Consider the following 24,054-nt stretch of genomic DNA (forward strand, 5'->3'; position numbering starts at 1 on the left):
TCTTCATTCAATAGAAGAAAAAAAAACAGGGAGAAATGTGGCAGGCATTGAACGTAGCAGGACAACAGGTGGTATCCATGCAAAATGAAAGTTCAGATATTATACGACAAGTGGAATTGCCCATAATAATCCTCAAACCATCGCATTTTCAGTTAATTACTCTATATTATTTTCCTCTTCTTCTCTTTTCCTAAAAGGAAAATCAAATTACTTATGCAACTATTTGTATGTATTTGCTTTTGGGACTTGCGCTTTGTAAATATATACTTACCTTAATTCCAAAAATATAGTTTATACATTAATTTTAAATTTTATTATTAAGTTTCTTTAAAAGTGATGATTCTACAATTTAAAATACCAAAATTATGTATAACATTATTTATATTGATCAACGATAGATATACTGGATAATTATTTATAATATAAACTATAATTTAAAATAAATAGATAACAGAAATTGTTCCTTACGAACGTAGTGAGCCGCATTATGTAGCAAAAGTTTCTTGTTTTTTAGTGAATATTCTTTTTTGAACAACTATTTTGTAGCAATTGAGGCCTAACGAGGTAGAGCCCTCAGTTTTGATATCTTTTTCTATTTCTTGTGTGATTAGTTTCCGTACTTTGAAAAACAATTTCCATTTTTTGTGTGATTAATTTTGATACAGTAGAAATTAGGTAAAAAACATGGATTTGCACCTCTCTTTATTCTTTGTGTGATTAATTTAATTTCCATAAGAACTAAGTAAAAGAAAATGTGAAATCATGTAGCTCATCTAAAAATTCTCCATCTTTTTCATACTAACAACTAATATATTAAAGAAAAGGAAAGAATATAGCGTATATTTGTGTGTGTTTTCAAGGTTGGAGCCGTATAAGAAATGCAATTAATTTGGTGATAATTAATGTGGAGTCATACACAAAAATGCAGAACTTTTATAACATTAATTGAAAGCAAAAACAACAATTAACACTAAAACATGAACTAATAAAGCATAACGACAGACCCAAATTAGCTATGCTATGTCTCCGCAGAGACCGCTTATCAACACAACACAATATATCCGACACTAGCCAACTAAAACAGTACGCTACTAAAACACATCAGAACCAAATCCACTTGATTAATTAAGGACACGGCAATATCCCGCCACCAGCACCACCCCCAGCTCCACCAGCTGCACCACCCGCAGCACCACCCCCACCACCAACTCCGCCACCTAGACCACCAAGGCCACCAAGACCACCAGTACCAAGTCCACCTCCGACTCCACCAGCTCCTCCAATTCCGCCGTACTTGCCAATTCCACCAAGTCCACCCAGAACAGGCAACCCACCGACAACACCAGCATAACCACCCATTCCGGCAAAGCCACCAACACCACCATATATGAAATTCTTTTTGTCTTTCAGGCCAGTGCTGGTAGGTGACTCAACCATCACCTCCACAGCTGCTGGTGCAGTAGCATCATTGTTCTTCAGTACAGTTTCTTTTGGTTGCTGATGATCGCTAACACTAGCATGATCAAGATGATCCGAAGGTAAATTACGTGCATCTGCATGCACAAATGCCAAAACGACCAGAACAAGAATCAAACACCAGTACTTACCCATCTCTCTTTCTTGAACTTTGTATGGAATGGATGATTTTATGGGAGTATACCTGTTGCATGGCTGCTTATAGATCATTGATATATATACAAGGAGCACAGTGTGGAGGGGTAGATAACAGTTGAGGGTAATAAAGAAGGAGGGAGTAATTGAGAATGAGACTTTGCTCTAAAAATCTCGAGAAGGGAAATTCTTTGAATTGAGGATCAGAGAGTTAGGTGGAAAATGGAATCAAAAGACGTGAAATTTAAGGAAGTCATCTGTCAATGTCAATTCATTTATTCATGCGTGCAAAGTGTAAATTGCCAAATGATTTGTTTATGACATGACTTGCATGTGCACTTCCATTAGACTTGCTAAAAACCTAAAATTTGATCTCTAATTAGATTAATCAACATAATAACGATAAAGAGAATGCTTTCTATCTTGCTCTACCAACAGATCAAATGTCTTCTGTTTCTATTTTATATTTACTTTCTTGAAGATCACTAGCATTAAGATCATTCATTTTTCTTTGATCTTTCGAAGATACACAAGCTATTTCAGTTTCTTTTTTTTCTTAATCGTCATCCATTAGAATCTCAACTCGAGGTTTTTGTTTTTTTATGTATCTGACAACTTTAATACCAATAAGCTCGAATTATAGTAGATTTTACTATGGACTATAGCATAAGGATGAACAAAGAATTAAAGTTAACTGGTAGCAGATGAGGGAATATCTTGATTATATATTTATCTTCCTTTGATGAAAAAGGAAAGAACGAATATTATGGAAGGATGGAAGGCCATAGGTTTTAGGTCTTCAATTTTCGGTGTTATTCTTCTAAGCTGTTAAAACTTTAATAGTTCCTTTACAATCTTAGTTTTACTCTTCCAAAATATTAGTTTGCCTTCCTTTAAAATTTATTATGGTTTCCCCATCAAGGATGATATCCAAAAAGAAAAACAAAATGATATTAATTAATAAAAAAATTAGTATTACTATACCATCTTTAATAATTAAATCCAAATTACCCACAAATTATTGAAGGAATTCTTTCGGAAATATCCAAAAAAAGATTAAAAATATTATTTTTATTGTTTAAACTTTTATTTTAAATACTATAAATTAAAAAATTATTTCAAAAATATGGTGATATATATTAAATATACTTCTTTTATAAAATGGTATATGTTATTAGCAATTTGGTATATATTTTCATATTTTTTATGATATTTAATTTTTAGTATATGTTTAGTATATGTTCAATAGTATTTGATTGCTGGTCAAATCATTAAAGAACCGAATATATAAATAATAAGTATTTACAATTATTTTTTAAGAATATAATTTATTTTATATATAAGTCACATTTATTTAAAAAGAATTTAAAAAGCATCATAAAGAGAATTTTTTTTTATAAATATATAATAGAAAAATATATATATTAGGTATATGTTGGACACATATCAATCAAGATTCTAATTTTTTAATTTAAATATTTTAATTTCAAAAACTATTTTTCTCAATAACAATATATCAATTTTAATTAATTGATTTAGTTAAGATTTATATAATAACTCTCGTGGTTATTAAAAATTAAGAAAATATTATTATGATAATTATTTTATTATTCTATATTTCTATAAGATTATTAAATATTATGTATACTTATAATATAATATAATAAAAAAGGTAGAAGCAAATGAGCTCCATTCGACAAATATGAAATATATTAAGTATATATTTATTTACTTATTTCAAATATAGAAAACTAAAAATGTAAATTGTAAAAATTGGTATAAATTATATTTATTTTAGTATTTATTGCAAATATTTATAATATATTCTAAATACTTATACCTTTTTAAAAAAGATAAAAAATAACAGCAAATGGTATATATTTAACAAAATATAGTATACCTTAAATGTATATTTGGTATCTGCAACTATTTTAATTCATATAGGTTGTATATTTATAAAAAAAAAAGGTGCACTCTTAGGAAATATTATACATTACACTAATTTTATTATATGTTGGGTATAAAATATATATGTTAGCTATATATTAGGTATGTGCTAGGCAACTTTTAATCAAAATTTTAATTGGTTTAATATGTTTTTATTCCAAAATTTATTTTTTTTTCTACTGGCAAAGATATAATATCGGTATTTATTCAAAATAATAGAATAAATTTAATTTACTTTAATATATGTTCCTTATATATAATAAACTCACTATGTTTATATCTTTAGAAAAATATAAGAAAAAATAACAAAAAATGGTATATATTTTATAGATTTTAGTATATGTTTTGTATATATTTGATATACATATAGTATATAAATAGTATTCGAAATTAGTCTTTAGTTTCAACTTATACATTTGGTATCTATGCACTTGTAAGCTTAGTCGCTATTCAAAAAATTTTGCCAGTTTTTTCAAATAAGTATATTATCAAACATCACAAGTACAAACCATAATTCTATTTAATTCAATTTATTAACCAACTGAAGGAATCATTTCATTATTTGTTCATATATAAGTAACATGGGTAGTAAAATACATTTAAAGCCAATTCAACACTTACAATGTCTTAAAAAAAGAGAAAAAAAAATATTCTTTTGATGTGCACAAACAACATATCAAAAACTAAAAACTTTAAAAGAATCGGACTCAAAATTTGTATACATTTCTATAGAAAAAGAGAGAAAGTTAATAGCAAATTATTTTATGATTTAAGCATATTAACAAATAGTTGGAAAATAAGAGAATCTCAAGTCATAAGTTACCATTTTTATTCACTTTAAGACATCCAAAAAACTATTTAGCTTTTCAATATTTGTATTCACATTTTATTCAACAATACCATAATATAAAATTTGAATCAAATATCAATAAAACCATTCAAACAATTTAAAATCAAACAATTTTAAGACCATACTATTTTTTAATTATTTCTTCAAATCAAATCAAATTAGATAATAAGAATTTAATGTCAAAGAAGATACAACTCATAAAAATTGTAAGAGTTTTTACCAACCAAACACTCATGCCTCTCCATCACCAATGCTTGTTGCTTTATAATTATATAGCTTTAATCTGAGCTTTGGAATTGTTAAATTGTCTTTCTTTTTAATATTAATTTAAATTTTTTTTTTTATTTTTGATACTCGTTGAAGCTTCGCCAACATCCGATAATGATGATGAAGAAAAAAGCTATGATATTTTCTTTTGGTATCGTAATGATGATGAAAAAAAGAAAAAGATAAAAAAGAAATAACTATGAGAGTGTCGAAAGAGGTGCAATAGCATATGCAATAAAAATATTTTTAGTTTAAAAGAAAGTACCGTTAAATGAAATGAAAAAAGTCAAAGAAAAATATAGAGATAAAGTAAAAATAAAAGAAAAATAAAACTACAATATAAATAATATTTTTTCAAAAAAAAAAAAAAAAGGAGATATTGTAATTTCATCATTATTGAAACCCATTCAACTCTCCTGATAAAAAAGGTACACTAGATTAGGTCATTTGCAAATTTGCAATTAGAAGTCAAAGTGATCCACACAGATGATTTTCGTTGTTTTGATATTTTTCATTTCTACATGCATTACGACTGAAATGCCATAGATATTCATATAGGTAGCCAGTAAAGGGCATGCATGCAGGGATGCCTTCTTCGATGTGCATAAATAAAATCAGCAGTAGAATTACTTCTTTAGTTACCAAAGGAACCCTTATCAGATATCCACTTTGTAGGCTAAAAGATTCTAAATAGTAATTATTTGGTAGGTCAAGTAGTGTAGATTCAAATCAATTTGCTGTGTTTCTATAATGATCAGATATTTGTCCTCAAGATAGTTCAGTCCTGTTTCTCATTTAATTTATGTTTCTCCAACTATCTAAAATAATAATGGCAGTAGTAGAAGCAGTTAAAAGTTCTCTCATATGCATATAAGAACAATAAAGAAAGCCCAAGTCAAGATATAGAGTAATTGCGACTGTTGGCAGTTGCGAGTTAAGCCCACGAAAAGGCCCGTTTCAGTTGCCTACAATTAATCGAAAAGATTTTAATAAATAAAGAAATATTTGTAGAAAGTAAATCTTCAATAGTTTCAGGAACTGAGGAAAACAGTTGCCCATGCAAGTTACCGATAGACCCGGGATGAATGAATCCACACACCAGGCACTTCACCGAGAAAAATGTTGCAGAAATTACAAGTGGCAAAATTAGCTAAGTACCCTCTTTCTCAAACTTATAGAACTAACTTAAAATAATTACATATTTATAAGAAAAAGAGAACCATCAAAGATTAAACTGCTTGCAATCACAGACTTACTTCAGGAAGAAATCATCACAAACTGATATATCCTAACAAAGAAAATGACAATCTTCAAAATTACTTCAAAGCTTTCCAAATTGCTCCCTGCCCGACCGGCCGGAGGTTCTTGGAGCCCTAGAGCTTTTGTTACTGCTGCCCCTAGACCATTGCAAGTAAGTTGTAATTGCTAGGATATATACATACATACACACACATACATACATGTGTATCTGTGAGCACATTTAATTACATATACACATTCAAATTGTATTTACATTAGCAAAAACTATAGACTGCATGTGTGATTGAGATCATGTTCTTTTCTTTAGTTTCTTAACGAAATTTTAATGAAAATAAAACTGTAGTCCAAAAAGGATGATGAGACTGCAGAGACATGCCAAAATGTGAAAGAAGCAGCAGAGGCAGTTAAAGAAGGTGCAAGAGAAGTGAGGAAGACGACTGAATTCATAAGAGATGCTGCTGCTAATACTGCTGAATCTGTAATATTGAATGTTTTCTTTTTCTTTTTCTTTTTCTTTGTTATTTTATTAACAGGCATTAGTAATTAATTGAGTAGATTATTAACAGTCCATAATGCATTTTATGAAATTTCAGGTTACCAAAATGACTAAAAAGGTGACAGAAAAAGTGAATGAAACTGCAGATGATATCACCGAAAAGGCTAAGGAGTCTGTATCAGGTGCTTGGGGAACTGCCAAAAATACCACAGAAATAATTAAGGACAAGATCATGGGCAAGTGAAGTATATTATTTTGTTGTTTGTTCATCAAGCCCATAAACTCTTCTTTTTATAGTAATACTGATATGAACATTGTAAACCAAACATAAATATTCTGTTCATCCTGTTCTTGATCCCGCCATGCTAGATTAATTCTGATCTTTGTGTTTTTTAATAAACTTGCACCATTTTCCACTTCCTTGATGTGGGTTCATTATTTTCACACAGTCGTAAGATCCATAAATCATTTGTGCTTAAAGTATATTTTATTACCATTTATTTCCCTAATGGTCGTCAGAAAAATGTAATAAGGAAGGATACAAAATTACCCCTCAAACAAAAGGCCAGGGTTCATGTGACGAAAAACATCATGAGGTTCATGAGTTTCAATTTCCAAGTTGTGGAAGCTGTATAATTGAGACAGCAAGAGAGAGTCACCCTTATTTGACCATCATTTCACATGAGATGTATGCATGTGAAATTGGAAGATACTGAGATCAACTTCCCTGTTGATATTTGCAGAAATTTGGATACATTAATCACAATACAGCTGCATTAATCTTTATGAGCTGAAAGTGAATTCTCACTGCGTTATGGCCCAAATTTCACCCACCAAAGATTGCCTACAACTGGAAAATGCATTTAATATGCTATCTATATGTTTGCAATCTTTAGATGGAACAAAGATTTTATCTCAGGTTTCTTCGAGTTTGTGGCATTTTCTTTTGTATTCTTCAATCAAGTTATAATGTTATTAATGGCATCCTATCATCTTTTATATATTGGAACTAATGCCTTTTATAATCAACAGGTTGAATTCCTTTTCTTCTTTTATATAAAGACATTAAACTTGATTTGATGTGCCACTGCTGAGAGGGGGAAAAAACATGGTTTACACTGGCATATACTGAATCTCGAACAGTAAACAAGAACCAGAAAAACAAACACTTGATGTAGGATAGAGAGCTTTTACTTGCTATGTCCTTTCTTCTTTGGTAGCAATAAACTCAGATGTTTCCCAAGAATAGTGTCTGAAAGACATTGTCATAACAGCACCTATCATCAAATGATAAAAGGGCAAGTTTCACAAAAGAAAACTGCATAGGAAAAAGAAAAAGGGAATTATGTGATTTGCTTCTTGAAGATTACTTATGGTAATGAAATAGGGGTCCATCATGTGAAGTGAAACATCAAAAGTGTGAATACTATTTGAGTTACTGTAGCTTTTGTCTTATTGTTTTGGCTTATTACATCTTTATTACTCATGACCAGTTCAAAATCAATCATAAAATCCAATATGCACATAGGAAAAAAAAATCATTAGGCCATGCAATTATCTCAACATTATAATTTCTTTTCTTTTTGGTATAAGCCACATGCTGCTACTTTTCTCACTGATGAAACAGTCCTTTTTAGCAGAAAGTTCTGTGCTTTCTAGAGTAGCACAGCAGTCTAAGATACTTTGGGAAGGCACAGTGAGGTATGCAAATTAATTAGGAATCAATTCTTTCATACTGATTACTCAAACTAGGGAAATGAGAAAAGTGAAAGCCCAACAACTAGACTCCCATTATACTGTGCTAACCCACACTCATGAATTGAAGAGGGAATCAAAGACCCAACTCATCATGGGTCCCATGCAAATTAGAATTTTGAGGTAAAAAACAGTGGCTTTGGTCTTTCAGTCTGGTTATTTAGGAATCAACTTTTTATGAACTTTTCACTAGATTCTTTCTTTCTCTGCAACCCAAGAATTGCTTTAGTTTGAACAATGTGCTTGTTTATCATAATTCAAAGCATTAATAAGCTTCTGCTCCTATTGGTATTCTTGATCATTTGCTCTACAAGACAAGTATCTAGGCTATTAGTCCAATAACACCTGCTTCAACTCTTTGTTTAGCCCATCTTTTTCCAAGAACACTGCTTTAACTCTTTGTTTAGACCATCTTCTTCAGTGAAATACTTCATTAGTTATTAATTAGAGTGGATACTATGGCAAAAAAACAAAAAAGTAGAAATTATCCTTGGAAGGAACTGAAGTCCATTATTGGCTCTAGTTGTTTTGCATTAAGTTATAACAAATTATATCAACCTTTTACTTTACATTGAAAAGAACAAAGGGAAACCAAACTGAAGAAACATAAAAGGAAACAAGCTTAATCCCCCTCTACATAACTGTGTAACATTTTAAAAAATTTCATCACTTGAAACCCATTTTGGCATTACGGGAAGATGAGTAAAGTAATGAGGAAGCAGAGAAGCTTGAGTTATTGCTTTTTGGATATAAATTTGCCATTGTTTGTTGTGGCTTTGACGATGAAGTAGTTGCTGGAACTCCATTCCTTGAATTCTTATTTTCTGTATCAGCAGCTGCTGCTGGTGATGCTTTAAGGAGCATATCAACTTTTGCGTACTCCTCCCTTTCATGTTTTATCTCCTTAAGCATTGCAGCAACATCTTTCATTGTCGGCCTTTCGTCAGGAGATGAATTTACACAGAGTAAGGCAATGCCTAATGCTTGCATCATCTCATCGATTTCGGGTCCTGGTCTTGATAGTAGACTAGGATCTAGCACCTCAATTCCTCCCTTCTTCTGTCTAACCCAATCCGCTACATGTAGTCCTTCGGGTATGGTTGGATCGATCGGTTGCTTACCTGTTAGTACTTCCAACACCACTACCCCATAGCTATACACATCGCTCTTTTCTGTGATCTTCATCATGTAACCATATTCTGAATACAAGATTAAAATTAGTTTAGGATTGCTATATATTGAAAACTTCAATGACCTAACTAGCACCTTCTGTTCAACCGTTTATAATTGGTTCCTGTTTTAATGAAACAGTATAGTTCAAATAAAATACATTGAAAATGAAATTGGAATAGGTGTAAATAGAAAGAGAACTTACCAGGAGCAATATATCCATAAGAGCCTGCAACTGTATTGGAGGACCGAGCAAAATCGCCATCATCGACAAGCTTAGCAAGGCCGAAGTCTGCAATATAAGGCTCGAATTCAAGGCCAATCAGGATGTTATTGGCTTTGATATCCCTGTGGACAATTGGAGGAACACAATCATGGTGCAAATAAGCCAGGCCTTCTGCTGCTCCCAACAAAATTTGGTACCTAAGATCCCATTCCAATGCATTTCCTGTTCTTTCATGGAGGAGACTGCCCAAGCTCCCATTAGGCATATAATCATACATTAGCAATCTCGTGTTTCGATTCCAACAACAACCCAAGAACCTAACAATATTCTTGTGCCTGATGGAACCAAGTGTTTTAATTTCTGCTGAGAAAGAATCACGAACACCACTTTTTTCGTCATTGCAACCATTGGTTGTAGCCATTGTATTTGGCCAGAGCTTCTTCACAGCAATGACATCGCCATTCTCCATATCAGCACGATAAACAATTCCAGAACATCCCTTCCCGATCACATTGGTATCCACCAGGGACCTTAATATTTGATCCACAGAGAAGTTCAGCTTCTGGAATGGAGTGAATTGCCACGGCCATGAGTCTCCCAATACAGACTCGTCATCATCTCTAATGGTTCTTCGTGCGCGAATAATTGCAAATGTGCCCATAATCACCATTGCCACTGTCAATGTGATCAGCAAAGCAATTGCCAGCTTAAGTTTTCTGGACTGCCTTATGTCATTTCCATTTCTTTGCAATCCTGTCCTGCCTATATCACTCAAAAAACATGAATCCTTGAGGGAAGAACATAAGCCTTGGTTACCGGCCAAGTCTGCTGGTGATAGCTGTCTAAACAGCTTATTATCAGGAAGATACCCAGTGAAGTTGTTGTAAGATACATTGAGAGAAACAAGATTGTCAAGGCCTGAAAGGTGACTCAGATCACCCTCAAGCTTGTTATGTGAAAGATCCAGAATAGACAGCTTGGTGAGTGCAGATATCGGAGGTGGAATTGGCCCTGTAAGTCCATTATAACTAAGATTGAGGGCAATTTCAAGAGCTTCAAGTCGACCCAGTTCCATCGGGATGCTGCCTGACAGCTCATTGCTAGCGAGGTCAAGCAATTGAAGGCTTGAGCAAAGGCTAATGGATGGAGGTATCGACCCAGAGAATGAATTCCTGCTTAAAATGAGCTTGTTCAGCGAGAGAAGGCGACCAAAACTTGCTGGTACTTGACCTGAAAACTGATTAATTGAGATATCAAGGACTTGAAGCCCACTTAAAGATGACAATGAGTTAGGCAGGGAACCCTCTACAGTGTTGTTGCTCAGGTCTATCATTTGCAGCTCTGTGCAGCTTCCTATCTCATCAGGAACAGACCCAGAAAGGCGATTGCTAGAAAGATCAAGAAAATTCAAGTTCCTAAGATGCCCAATTTCTTTAGGAATGCCGCCAGCAATCCTGTTGTTACCAAGTCTTAGTCTCACAAGAGAGCTACAATTTCCAATCTCTGGTGGTATAGAACCAGAAATGTCATTAGAAATCAGGAGAAGCTTTGTCAGGTTCTGAAGCTGAAACAGGCCTGGAGGTATGCTTCCAGTGAGTGAATTGTGAGACAAGTCCAGTGCTTGGAGATTACTGCATCTAGCCAAACTAAAAGGAATGCTTCCTTCAAGCTGGTTTTGCCAGGCAAAAAAGACATTAAGCTTTGACAACATTCCAAGCTCAGGTGGGATTAAACCTGAGATCTGATTTGTGTCAAGTTGCAATTGCAAAAGATTTGTGGCATTAGAAAGATCGGATGGTATTGAACCAGACACATTGTTGTTACTGATCATAAACTCTTCAAGCTCTACAAGACTTCCAATAGAAGAAGGTATAGTCCCAGACAAAGAATTCAAAGAAAGATCAATCATTTTCAAGCTAGTACAATTACCAATCTCCTCTGGAATAACTCCAACAAGACTATTTTGCCATAACAACAATTGCTCAAGTTTTTTAAGCTTACCAATCTCCGGAGGAATGGAACCGGATAGACTATTTTCATAAAGAAACAAGTTGACAAGCTCAGAGCAGTTACCTATATCCGCAGGAATCTCACCAGAAAGCATTGTTGTATAAATAGATAGCGTCTGCAGCTTGCTTAGTTTACCAAATGAAACAGGTAAAGAACCCGAAACTCTTGTATCAGCCAGTCCCAAAACAGTCAAGTTGCTGCAATCTCCAAGCTCATCAGGAATTTTGCCAACAATGTCTTTATTTCCACCAGCTCTAAGAACTTCAAGACTAGACAATTTGCCTAGCTCAGTTGGGATATAACCACTTAAACGATTATCAAAAAGAAGCAAATTCTTGAGGCTAGTACAATTACTTAACTCAGTTGGGATTTTCCCTGTTAGCTGATTAGAGTTAAGAATCAAGTCCTCAAGATTTTGAAGCTGCCCAATGCTTTCAGGAATAGTACCAACAAGACTGTTAGAACTGAGGTCAAGAACAGTGAGTGAAACAGAGTTACCGATATCAATTGGAATAGTTCCAGTGAGGTTGGCATCAGAAATGACAAGTTTACTAAGAGAGCGAAAAGAAGACAGATTTAAAGGTACAGGGAGCTGAAGAGGAACTGACTGAATGTTTATTTCAGTGACAAAACCTTGAAGAGAACATGTTATGGAGGTCCATTTGCATGGAGTGGAATCAAGATTGTTCCAGTTAGAGAGAAAAGAAGGTGGTGAAGGAGAAGAACGTAGCCAAGAAAAAAGGATAGAGGCTTCATGGTTTTGTTGTTGCGGTGGTGAAGCTAAAGAAGTCGATAGAAGAGTAAGGATAAAGAATGATAAACAAGAAGAAGAAGAAGAGAAGAAGAGGATTTGCCTCGAGCTGGGCATCGACATTTGCCTCAATTTCCAAAACTTTGATCTTCTCGGATTTGCATCATTGGTTTCTGCTACTCTTCCTTTCTCTTTCTAAAAACTACGTTTCTTGCTTGCTTTGAACTCAAAACTCAACCACAACAACTACAACAAGAAAGTATAGTGTTTAGTGTTCAGTACCCTTACCTAGTAATACAAACCAAACAACAAAAATAAACAAGCACAAGAACTTGCCATAACATTAAAGTATTAGGGGAAAAGGGAAAAGAAAAAAAAAAAAAGAACACCCAAAATGCCTAGAGATCAACAAAACTGCACCTCCACCACCACCACCCCACCTCCACCTAGGATCCTCTCATTTTTCTATTTCATATATAAAAATATTGGATGAAATTGCCAGGTGGGTTCACGCGCAAGGAAGAGAGAGAGAGAGAGAGAGAGAGAGAGAGAGAGAGAGAGATAGCTCCACATGAACACATGAGTTCTATAATCTTTAATTTTCTTTTCCTTTATGGTTTAAAGAATTATTTAAAATTTTGTTGTTTCAGCAGAAAATCAGGTTCGTATACATTCTAGTTTAGTTTTTGACTCCATATATGTATATAATACTACTGTAGCAGTCGAGAAAAGGAGTGTGTGTGAGTGAGAGCAGATTATATATATAACACTGTGTAATAGAATTTATAACATGATGACCATCTCCATCTTCAGTGTTCGTTTTTATTTTTGGTGCCATTGTTGATAGGAAATTAGATAGGGGAAACAGACAGCGGGCTTGGCTTACTCTATAATTCTTGGAAGCTTGTTAGATTTGTTGGATATTGGGTTACTCTTTTCAAGTGTTTTCTTTGGGCTTCTCTCTATAGCACTCAGTTGTGTTGCGCCACACTTGTTCTAAAGTATCTGTTTTGTGTCATATTAGAGGATATTTGTATTTATATATGGACACAATTTATGAAGTTTACAATTTTTGTTTTTTATTTTATTGGCATTCTATTGAGTTCAATCTTTTTTTTTTTTTAAGTTTACAATTTTTGTTTTTTATTTTATTGGCATTCTATTGAGTTCAATCTTTTTTTTTTTTTTTTTAAAAAAATATCATGGTCAAATCTTAATCCATGCTATCTTTCACAAATTTTGCAACTCATTTGAAAGTATTTTCCTTTGCAAAATCATGATATATTTGTTTTTTTAGGTAATGAAGTAATTTGACATCTGAATATGACTAAATGTCCACTAATGTGTTTTGGCTTCCACCTAATGCAAAAAGAAAAAAAAAAAAAAAGGTCTAAATACAAAGCAACAATCATAATGCTTTTTTAAAAAACAAAACATCTGAACTTACATTCATGCTATTAAATTCAGATTTCTATGTAAAAACTGATTTTTGAACATTTCTCAAAAAAAGATAATGCCATGTCCATATATTTGCAACAATTTCTCGAATTTTTTTTAAACCTTTTTCCCCCCTCTATAGTGCCTTTGGGAATGAAACAATTTGATTATGATATTAACAAATCAAGAATTGGGAGATTAATAATATAAAAGAGCTAGTCCTTTCTTTGTTCCATTCAGTATGCACAGAATGAAAGGTAAGATGGTAAGAAAGTGGATTTTCTTATTATAATTTTTGTCAGTAGACAACTTTATGCCCAAAATAAGAGGTATGGCATTTGGGATATACAATAGCAAAAGAGATGGGTTTTTAGGTGTTCTTGACAATTATATTATCAAGATTTTAATTTTATGCATTGAACTTCCACCCCAACATAATTGGAATTAATGCATAATTTCCCTATTAAGCATTTGCATCTTGTGGGATTTAAAATTTGAAAACATTGTTAATCAATTGCCATAATAAACAAGCAAATTTCACCAACTAAATTAATTGGAATTTTCCTACCATATATAAGTGTCTTATACCAAACTGCCTGATATAGAGTTTGATTTTTAGTCCAATAGTCAAATGTATAATTCCAGAATAAGGCTATATTTAGATCTTCTACATGATTACATGATTATATTATGCTTAGTAATACTCTAAAGGTTGATGAGAAAAATCTTATTATTCATATTAATATATTTCTAGAACAAAACTTAATTATCAAAAAAATATTATAAGATCTATTCTTTTTTTATACCAAGGAGGGATATCCCAAGTAAAGAGGGTTAATAGGTCATGGACTATACAACGAGAGGTAGTTAACTCTTTACATTTACCATAATAGGTGAGAATTCCGCAAATGACAGGATTCGAATCTAAAACTTCTCATTTTCAAAAATAAACTATGTTTCTGCTTGAAATAGCCTCAAATGGAAAATATTTATTATTAATAGTAAATGTAAAACTATTATAAGGTTAACAAGATAATATGAGCTCACAGCACCACCCTATACTAGAGAAAATTTATTTAACTGATTTAATTATTTACCTCAAGAAAAAAAAAAAAAAGAATTAGCATTTTAAAAGATGTTGTCAAAAAGTTCCTGACCAGCTGAGCAGAGGTTTACAATTATTTAGTTCTATAAGACCAAATTGTAAGATATTTAAAACATTTTAATGGACCGCCTAATTATTTCCTAATGTCCAGAATTTCCTTCTTTTTTTTTCTGTTAATGAGTGCTATACATAATACTTAAATTCATTAGTGATTTGAAGCTAACCACAGAGTGTCAAAATATGCCCTTTGTCCTCCCAGTGTTGTTCAATTGCTTAATTTTAGCAATACAATATTGATTTAGTTCACAATTCAACAAACATATAATTGGCTCTTTGAAGAGTTTCCCGGCCAGTAAAAATAAGTAAATAAATAGTTTTCACTTTCCAGGAAAAAAAGAAAAAAGTTATTCATTAGCTAAATCTTCCTGTGCACACATACATACACATATTTTAGATCAAAAAAAGAATAGCTATAATATTATTCTAAGGAAATATTGACTGCGAGTGAAAAGAATTCAGTGTCCTGAGTAATGTTAATAGATGGTGTGCAACACTAATCAACCTCTGATCATATTCATGTGAATTATGATTATTGCAAAATGCATGCTAATTACCTTATAATATTTATTTTTAGCTTGAGTTTAAAGTTATAAATACAATACTTGGAGTGGCAGGTGTTGGGAGGGTTTTAGTGTTTACAGTGCTCCAGCAGACACACCTTGAATATATATATACATAATGCTGTATATGACAAGATGATGGGGCATCAAGCTTGCTCCCATGCATGCGCCTTCTGCCTGGCTGCATTACTGATCAGCCAAATTTTACGCATATATATATATATGTTAACCCTATCTTAAGTGATCCCATGACATAATAATTGATGCACTGTCACACACTCTTCATTTAGGGTTTATTATATGAAAGGGTCTTTAGAATTTAATTTTTCTTTCCATATCCTTTTTATTCTTTTTCATGCAAATACTATATTAATTATCAAATAATTGAAAATGCAAGTAAACTTTCAACTCAAAGTTGGTACGTTATTCATTAATATAATGAAAAACAAATAAAAATGAGTTAATCTCAAATATTAGCTTAAGTAATAATCTGGTTTTCTTTTCAAGTTATTGATTAAACTTGAAGATCTTAAGTTCATAGCGAAAGAGCTAGAGACAAGTTAGTTTGATTCATTCTTATAAAATTTAAAAAAAAAAAAAAAATCATGTCTTCAAGTCTAATTCTAAACCTAATAAATTTGTTCGCACGCGCTAAATCGTATAGTAGGCATCGAGATTAATTAAACAATTTTGGGCTGACAAAACATAAGGCATCCTTCGAACCAAGAGATTAGGTACAGATCACTGTTAGATCCAATGTTATTTACGTGTCATATTTTTATAAATTTATATTACAAAACAAAACAAGCTCCAGAAATTTCTTGTAGGGTAAGACATTTCTTTATGTTAACTTCTGAAGAACAAAGACTTGAAGGAGAGAATCACTGCATTCAAAATGTGACATGGAGGTAAGGTTTGTAAGTACTGTCATGTCTTTTTTTTATTTCTATCCTCAAATTAATAGTTTATTTCAGTATTTTCTTATTAAGTTGCCAACTACATTCAATTTAGTGACAGGGTTTAGCCAATGATTTTATAGTCACCCATTTTGATTGTTTAGTCGAAAAAAAAAAACCATTTTTAGTCATACCCATAACCCACTTTTAGCAGTTTTTTTTTATATAAATAATGTTCACATTTTCATACATAGTATTCAGGGTCATCTTTGGATGACCCGTGATTAATTACAAATTTTGTATTCAGTTATTAATAAGTTCCTTGTACGAATTTTAAATCTTCATTGAATGGAGCCTTAAATTCTTGTATGGTACTAGATCTTTTTCTTTTAACAGTAAGAATGAGAAAAAAATTTATCCTGATCTTTACCAAATTGGATTCGTTTAAAGACATCTGTAATTGATTTATAACTCTCTTTTTTATTATATATATTTTTTAATTTTTTGTTGTTAATTTTGTATTTTTTATGATTAAGATGTACTATTTATCTCATTGAATAAAATATTCATATTCTTTAAAAAATATTAGTGTAATAGTCAATTTAATATTTAATATTAAACTGAATAAAAATGAACATTTTTATTAAATTACAGCATGCTTTTAATTTAAAAAAAAAATTGAGCTACTAATATGGTTAAATTGTTTTAATATTTTTTTTAATTTTAGCGCAAAATAATCATAGTGTTTACTGTTTAATGTAGCATCACAACCATTATATAAGGGTCTAGCCAATAATTTTAAAGCAGACAATTTTAATGGAATAGTCAAAAACCTCTTTATTCATGCCCATAACCCACTTTCACCATTCTTTTACAATGTTTACATTCCGTATATTATTTTTTTACTATAATATCGGATGGCCTATGATTAATTAGAGGATAGTCAAAAACCACTTCAGTCATACCCATAACCCACTCTCAGCAATTTTTATATATTTTGTATTATAATATTAGATGGCCTGTGATTAATTACAAATTTGTAATAAAATCACCCAACTAATTATTATTGCATAGTCAATAAGTCACACCCGTTTGACCTATTTGATTAGTTTTTGGTATCTCACACCTACAATTTGGTGACTATGGATGGTTATAATCCATTTCAGGTTATATTAAAGCACCAATAATTGTTTACATGTATCACTAAAATATACTAGAAGCACAGTAACATAATCTAGGCCATTGATTGATGTACATACTTTTGAAATTCAAATAATTTGTAGCTTCTTTCAACTTTCATTTTATATATGAATGAATAGTTAAATAGTTTTCTTTCTATGAATTATATATATGACCCAACCCTATAATTGGTTTCTAAGACCAAACATAGACCCTATAAGAGGCAAGGCATAAATCTTCTTTGCTAAGGATCTATATCCTAGACAAAATTCAGGAGCAAGCTTTTATGCTCAACGAGAGACCCTATAAGAGGGGAGGCCTAAAAAAAAATAGGCAAAATACATGAAGATGTGTTGACTATTGATCATAAGCTAAAAGGGCAGCAATCATATGGCTAAGGAAGGAACTCTCAGAATCAGAAGTGGGCCAAACTACAAATGGGTCAATCTTACATTCCCCTAATAATCATCAAAAGAAGGGAAGAAAAAGAAAATTGAAAAGCAAAAAGAGAGGGTAAAGAAAGAAAAATAGGGCATATGTCTCAATCTATAACTTGTAGTGACAAAAATAATTTAGAATAAAGAACTTTGGGCAATAAGTGGACTGAAGAGTGAGGAAACCTTTAAGAAATAATTAAGAAGGGCACATCCCAGATTTTGAGGCCATATCACGTGAGGATGGGAATCAATTATTATTTTTATTTTTAAATTTCTTTCTTTGCAACCCACTAATTAACCTGGCCAAACCAAACCCAACACTCTTTTACAAAAACCTTATATTTATAAAAGTTATATATATATATATATATATATATATAGTACCTAAAACTATATATTATATGAATTAAAGCAAAGTATATTGTTGCCAACAAGGTCTTAAAATAGTACTCTATGACCATAAAGGGCCAAAAATAAATAAAGCTAAACGGCGCTGCTTCAACTCACTCCCTACCTATTTTAAGGGTCGTGGCCTTGGGAGTTTCCCCAATGGAATCTATACACGTTTTTGTTTCTGTCACAAATCCAAACTAAAATAAATAAGCAAAGCAAAGCAGCTCCCTGGCTTTACCTATTATTTAACAAATTCAAACATACAATACAATACGAGCATTTGATGAATGACAGGATTATGATGCTGTGTGTACGTTTTCATATACATGTCAGCCATTAGATCAAATTTATATGATTCATCAGATGGCTGTAAATCTCATGCACCTTCAATGTTCACTATTAAGAATTTACTTCATTTTCATATTCTTATGATTAAACTGACTCTAGACACAGTATTTTAGGAATGGTTGAATAAAAGAGAAAATCAAATTTTAATCAAACATTTCTGAAAATATTATTTTCTAGTCACTGATATTTGATAAGAATCAAATTTACTTTTATATAATGTTGTGCAATTCAGTCCTTGCGTTCAATAGGGAATCTAATAAAAAAGATTATTATCCAATTTCAAATTCTATTATCATTATGGACAAGTGCACAGTGGTTCTCTAGAATCTGAAATAATACTATAACAAGTTTGACAGTATATTATAGAGTATTATAAATCTAATCGAAATATGATTATTTGAATAAACTTTTAGTTTCTTTTTCATTATTAGTTCACTGATTTATATATCAATATTGACAGTGTATTATAACTATTTTATTAACCTTTTAATGTACAGTCTCTATTAATATAATTTAACCTTTTGGTTATCTTAGTATATTTCAAGAAATTTTTTTAAAATATTCTAAAATTAATAAAAAAATTAGTCGTTTACTCATGTGTTGCATGACCATTATTATTATTTTGATTATAAAATCAGATTTATAGATATAATTTAATAGATTTTTTAATTTTTAATATTGATTTATAATATTTTAAAAGTTAGTAGCAAACTAACTATTTTTAAATGTCTTTAATATAAGTGCAACAGTATAAAAATAATTTTAAATCTTTATTTATTAATTCTAATATCATAATTAATACTATCAATATTTGATATTACTATGTTTTAGAATTGAGAATTATTATATAATTAAAATTTAACTTATTAGTGAAAATAATATTTAAAAATATTATATTTTATAACTAGAACAATTATCTAATTAGAAACTAATTTATTAGTTAATATAATATTAAGATATTATTAATATGCTATTTCTTAAAATAGTTATTATTTAATTAGAAAACTAATTTATTATTAAATTTTTTTAAGAGTGCAATAATATACAAATAATTTTAAAATATTTATTTATTAATTGTAATATTATATAAGTTAATACTATCAAATATATTGATATTACTATTTTTAATTAGAAATTATTATATAATTAAAAGTTAATTTATTAGTGAATATAAAATTCTAAAATATAATTTTATATAATTAGAATCATTATCCAATTAAAAATTAATTTATTAATTAATATAATATTAAAATATAATTAATATGTTATTTTTTAGAATAATCACTATCTAATTAGAAAACTAATTTATTATTAATATGTTATTTTTTAGAATTATAATGAGTGTTTAATTAGAAATGCAACTTATTAGTTAATAAATTAATAGAAAAAATAATAAAATTACACTTAAATTTAAATCTCATATGTCAAAAATAAATATACATATTATAATAATAATTTTATATGTCAAAAATTAAACACACATATTAAAAATATTTTAAGTCTCAAAAACTTTAAATAAACTTATAGTTTTCTTTTCATTATTAATTCACTGATTATAAATCAATATTCACATCCAGTAGTTGTGTATTATAACCCCTTGATTAACTTTTTTAATGTAAAGTCCCTATTGATATAATTTAGAAAAAAAAATTATTATTTTGTTTACTTTAAAGTTTGTGATTTACTTTTTTTTTATTTTAGTATCATGTGAATATGACCATTAGTAAATAACGGTCAAATTGCACAATATCGTTAAAAGACTCTAACATAGCACGCAATAGCTATTGTTCTTCCAATTGTCACATCAGTACTTGCTAATTGTGTTATGCTATTTGACCATTATTTACTAACGATCATATTCACAATATATCAAAGTAAAAGAAAATATAAACTACAAACCCTAAAATGAAAATACATTAAATCACATGATAGTTTACTAAAATTTTCTCCATAGTTTAACTTTTTTGTTATCTTAGTATATTTCAAGAAACTTTTTAGAAATACTCTAAAATTAACAAAAAATATTATTTTTATCTTGTATTTTTTTTCTAAAAAATAATGTTTCTTTTAACTTTTTTTTAAATATGTGGTTGTTTTCTTATTATACCAAAAAAATAATTAAAAAAATTAAAACTGCAATTTTAAAAATAAAATAAAAATATATTGTTAATATTTTAATACAGTAAAAATGAGAAAAAATTTAAAATCCTAAATTTGATTAAAAGAATATGGGTATTTTGTTTTTTCTTTTTTTTTCCTATATTTCATGCAACCAAAGGAGCTGAAAGTGTAAGACCAGTGCTGTCTGGTGGGACTATGGAAACAAGGCATCGACTTGGATCATGCAATTTCTGAAGTGGGCCGTTTTTGAACCTATTTAACAACCATACAAAAATCCAATTACAAAAGTGGTTTAGATTCAGATCAAATCAATGCTACGCCTGATGTTGGGTTTAGCCAATTACTTTTGTCACAGATCGGGCTTTCTGGTTAATTATTATTGGGTCATTCGCTAGGCTTTACAATTCTTTCGCATCAGATTAGATTGCAAATGGTCTGAATATTAGACCTCACCCTTGGGCTACTGCCCTTCTCTAATTTGAAACAAAAAATATTGTCATTTTTTTTGTTTTGTTTTGAAAGAAGCCAATTGCTTTATGGGAATCACCTTTATGCGCAAGTTCCTTAGCATAAGTAACTTTTGTCGAGTGCAAACATGTCTGAGAAAGTGAAAGAAATAATACAAAAAGAAAAAGATTGGACGTCACCGTCAATGAAATTATGCTTTACAGTTATATTTGGTTTAAATTTATAAACCAATTAATTTTATTAAAAAATATATAAAATTAAAATAGATATTTTAGTATTATGTCATGTATTGATTTATTAATATGTAATTTTTTATATATTTTATTATAATATAATTTAATTATAACCAATTCGATTCAATAATTTTTTTTATTTATTTCTATTAGTTTAGCTACATATCTTTCTATTTAACAAATGTAACTTGCTGTTTGACACTGTTATAAATTTATTGTTATTATGTTTCAAGTTATGAATTTATCATTCTATTTTTAATAACATATTTTTTATTTTATTTTTTTATTATTAAAACTACGAGCTTATTTTATTATTTTGTTAATCTTATTTATAATTAAATTATTTTCAATGTAATAATCATTAGGTAGTATATGAATCATCAAATACAATGTCTTCGCATCTTAGAAAAATGCATGGTCAAATTAAAGAGAAAAAGATAATATCTTTATTAGGTATGTTTTTCTATATTTTAAAAAATCTATATATTATTAAAATAACAAATTATAATAAAAAATAAAAAAATTATTTATTAAATAAAAACTACGATTAAACTCTAATTTTTGTAACACTAGTGAGAGCGAAAGGCTGTAAGGATAATACATCAAGCTCAAAAGAGAGTGTTGGTAAGATTTTAGTTTCCAATTAGAAACCTAGTTAAGGGTATATTTAGAAAAATTAAAAAATTTCCCTTAAATATATTTTTGAAAAAATTATTAATTTATCTATTTCTTATAAAATATTTTTTTTGAGTTTAAATTCTAAAAAATAATATAAAAGTAAAATAAAAATTAAAAAAAAAATACTTTTCCACCCTCTATACTAAATGGACACTAAAGCAATGAAATTATTATGTCAGTTTCAGAGTGGAGACTAAATGCCATCAGTTTTCATCGGCTTGACGGAGACTAGCCCATGTTGACTTGTGTTTTTTCCAAACAAATTCCAACGTCTCTCTTCATGGTTTTGGTCCTTTTTTTTTTTATTATTATTACTATTTTTAAATATATATAATAAGAACAGGATTGGCCTCTAAAACCCAAAAAAAGTAAGACTTAGCAACCAAGTTAAGGGCGTTTTTGAAAAGTATTAAAAGATGAAGGGATCTTGGAGGAAACATAAACAAATTTGGCAGTGCAGAACAATTAAAATAACATTCCGAATTAATAATAATAAAAGAAATAAAATATTAACCGTTCTATTATTTTTTATTTTATTTGTGGTGGTATCTATTATTTTTATAAAATTATATTTTAATTTTAAAATATATAAAAAATAATAAATACCACGTCACATAATTAAATACTAAAAGTAAAAAGGAAATATGGGTTGTAGGAAAAAAGAAAACTCTGAAAGCACGGTGCCCGTGCCGGAATGCAACATAATGCATTATCCTTTTTATAAACAGAGATGGGTGGAGCAAAGGTTGTGTTTGGATTTTAGTTTTAGATCTACAAGCAATGGTGATTTTTATAGTTTATTAAGGATTATTTTCCTCTCCAGAATGATGATTGGCTTATCCTTAGCGTGAATAAATAAACCAAGTAAAAATGAATCAATTAGCAGGATCTGGTCTACTGACTCCAAAATTAATTAGTTTCGTGATGACAGTTGTGTGAGACCCACTTTTCTAATATTCTCCGATGTCAAAAGGTTCCACAGAAGTAAAATGAAAGAATAACTTTATAATATGGAGTTACAGAAACTAATCTTTCATCTCTAATAATTTGCATTGACCATTTTCAAAAATAAAATTGAAACAATTCCCTCCTTCGAAGAAATAGGAAAAAGAGACAACAAGGAAGGAATATCATCTATCACCACTTGTTTTTTCTAATATCAATATTTTATTAATAAATAATTTATATAGAAAATACATACAAGAGATTTGTAATATATATTTTTTATTTTAAAGAATAATATTATAAATAATATATTTTATTTTTAAATATAAAATGGATATTTAATTTGATTCTTTATATATGAAAAATAATTTTATTCTTTATTTTATATTTAATAGATGTATTATAAATTTTTATACACTGAGTTAATTGATATTTATGATTATTATTTTTATATTAATTAAATTTAAACTATTAATATTTATAAAAATAAAAATAAAATATAAAGATTCATTAGACTTAAATAATTTTTATTTTTTTTTAACATAGCATTTCATTTCATTACGTGAAAACTTTTATCTGCATAAGGGATACAAGAGATAAAGATAACAAATATATAAGCTCAAATTCATAGTCCAACCTAACTAAAGAGACATCAGTCCAATTAAAAGCTCATTCTAAGAAACTCCAGAAAATTAGGGCAATTTAAATATAAGGAGAGAAAGAGTCATCTTCATTAACATTACAAAAAATGCCCTAGTAACTAGAAAATTTCAATAAACACAAAATGGACAACGCATCAATAAACTAAACTCATGAGTTAAACTTAAATTAGAACTATAATAATTTTAAGA

At 29.7% G+C, this 24,054-nt stretch overlaps 3 protein-coding genes across 4 annotated transcripts; 1 reads left to right on the forward strand and 2 right to left on the reverse strand.

Moving 5' to 3' along the window:
• Nucleotides 1–913: 913 nt before the first annotated feature.
• Nucleotides 914–1,694, reverse strand: LOC8265642 (uncharacterized PE-PGRS family protein PE_PGRS46). Its single transcript, XM_048378883.1, has one exon. It carries the CDS (start codon nt 1,684–1,686, stop codon nt 1,126–1,128), a length of 561 nt encoding a protein of 186 aa, XP_048234840.1. The 5' UTR covers nt 1,687–1,694; the 3' UTR covers nt 914–1,125.
• A 4,164-nt stretch (nt 1,695–5,858) lies between these two features.
• On the forward strand, nt 5,859–7,807 carry LOC125371131. Of its 2 annotated transcripts, XM_048379490.1 has the most exons (4): nt 5,859–6,086; nt 6,279–6,413; nt 6,529–6,667; nt 7,464–7,807. In XM_048379490.1, exons 1-4 carry the CDS (start codon nt 5,976–5,978, stop codon nt 7,466–7,468), a joined length of 390 nt encoding a protein of 129 aa, XP_048235447.1. In that variant the 5' UTR covers nt 5,859–5,975; the 3' UTR covers nt 7,469–7,807. The 2 variants fall into 2 exon arrangements, with proteins under 2 accessions (XP_048235447.1, XP_048235446.1); XM_048379489.1 differs by lacking the exon at nt 7,464–7,807 and having other exon boundaries at nt 5,862–6,086; nt 6,529–6,847.
• An 863-nt stretch (nt 7,808–8,670) lies between these two features.
• LOC8265641 (LRR receptor-like serine/threonine-protein kinase RGI1) lies at nt 8,671–13,909 on the reverse strand. Its single transcript, XM_002518102.4, has 2 exons — nt 9,562–13,909; nt 8,671–9,385 (listed from the first exon to the last, which is right to left on the reverse strand). Exons 1-2 carry the CDS (start codon nt 12,464–12,466, stop codon nt 8,853–8,855), a joined length of 3,438 nt encoding a protein of 1,145 aa, XP_002518148.2. The 5' UTR covers nt 12,467–13,909; the 3' UTR covers nt 8,671–8,852.
• Between the last annotated feature and the right edge of the window lie 10,145 nt (nt 13,910–24,054).

Source organism: Ricinus communis, chromosome 9 (assembly GCF_019578655.1).
Source record: "Ricinus communis isolate WT05 ecotype wild-type chromosome 9, ASM1957865v1, whole genome shotgun sequence".
Classification (NCBI taxonomy): domain Eukaryota; kingdom Viridiplantae; phylum Streptophyta; class Magnoliopsida; order Malpighiales; family Euphorbiaceae; genus Ricinus; species Ricinus communis.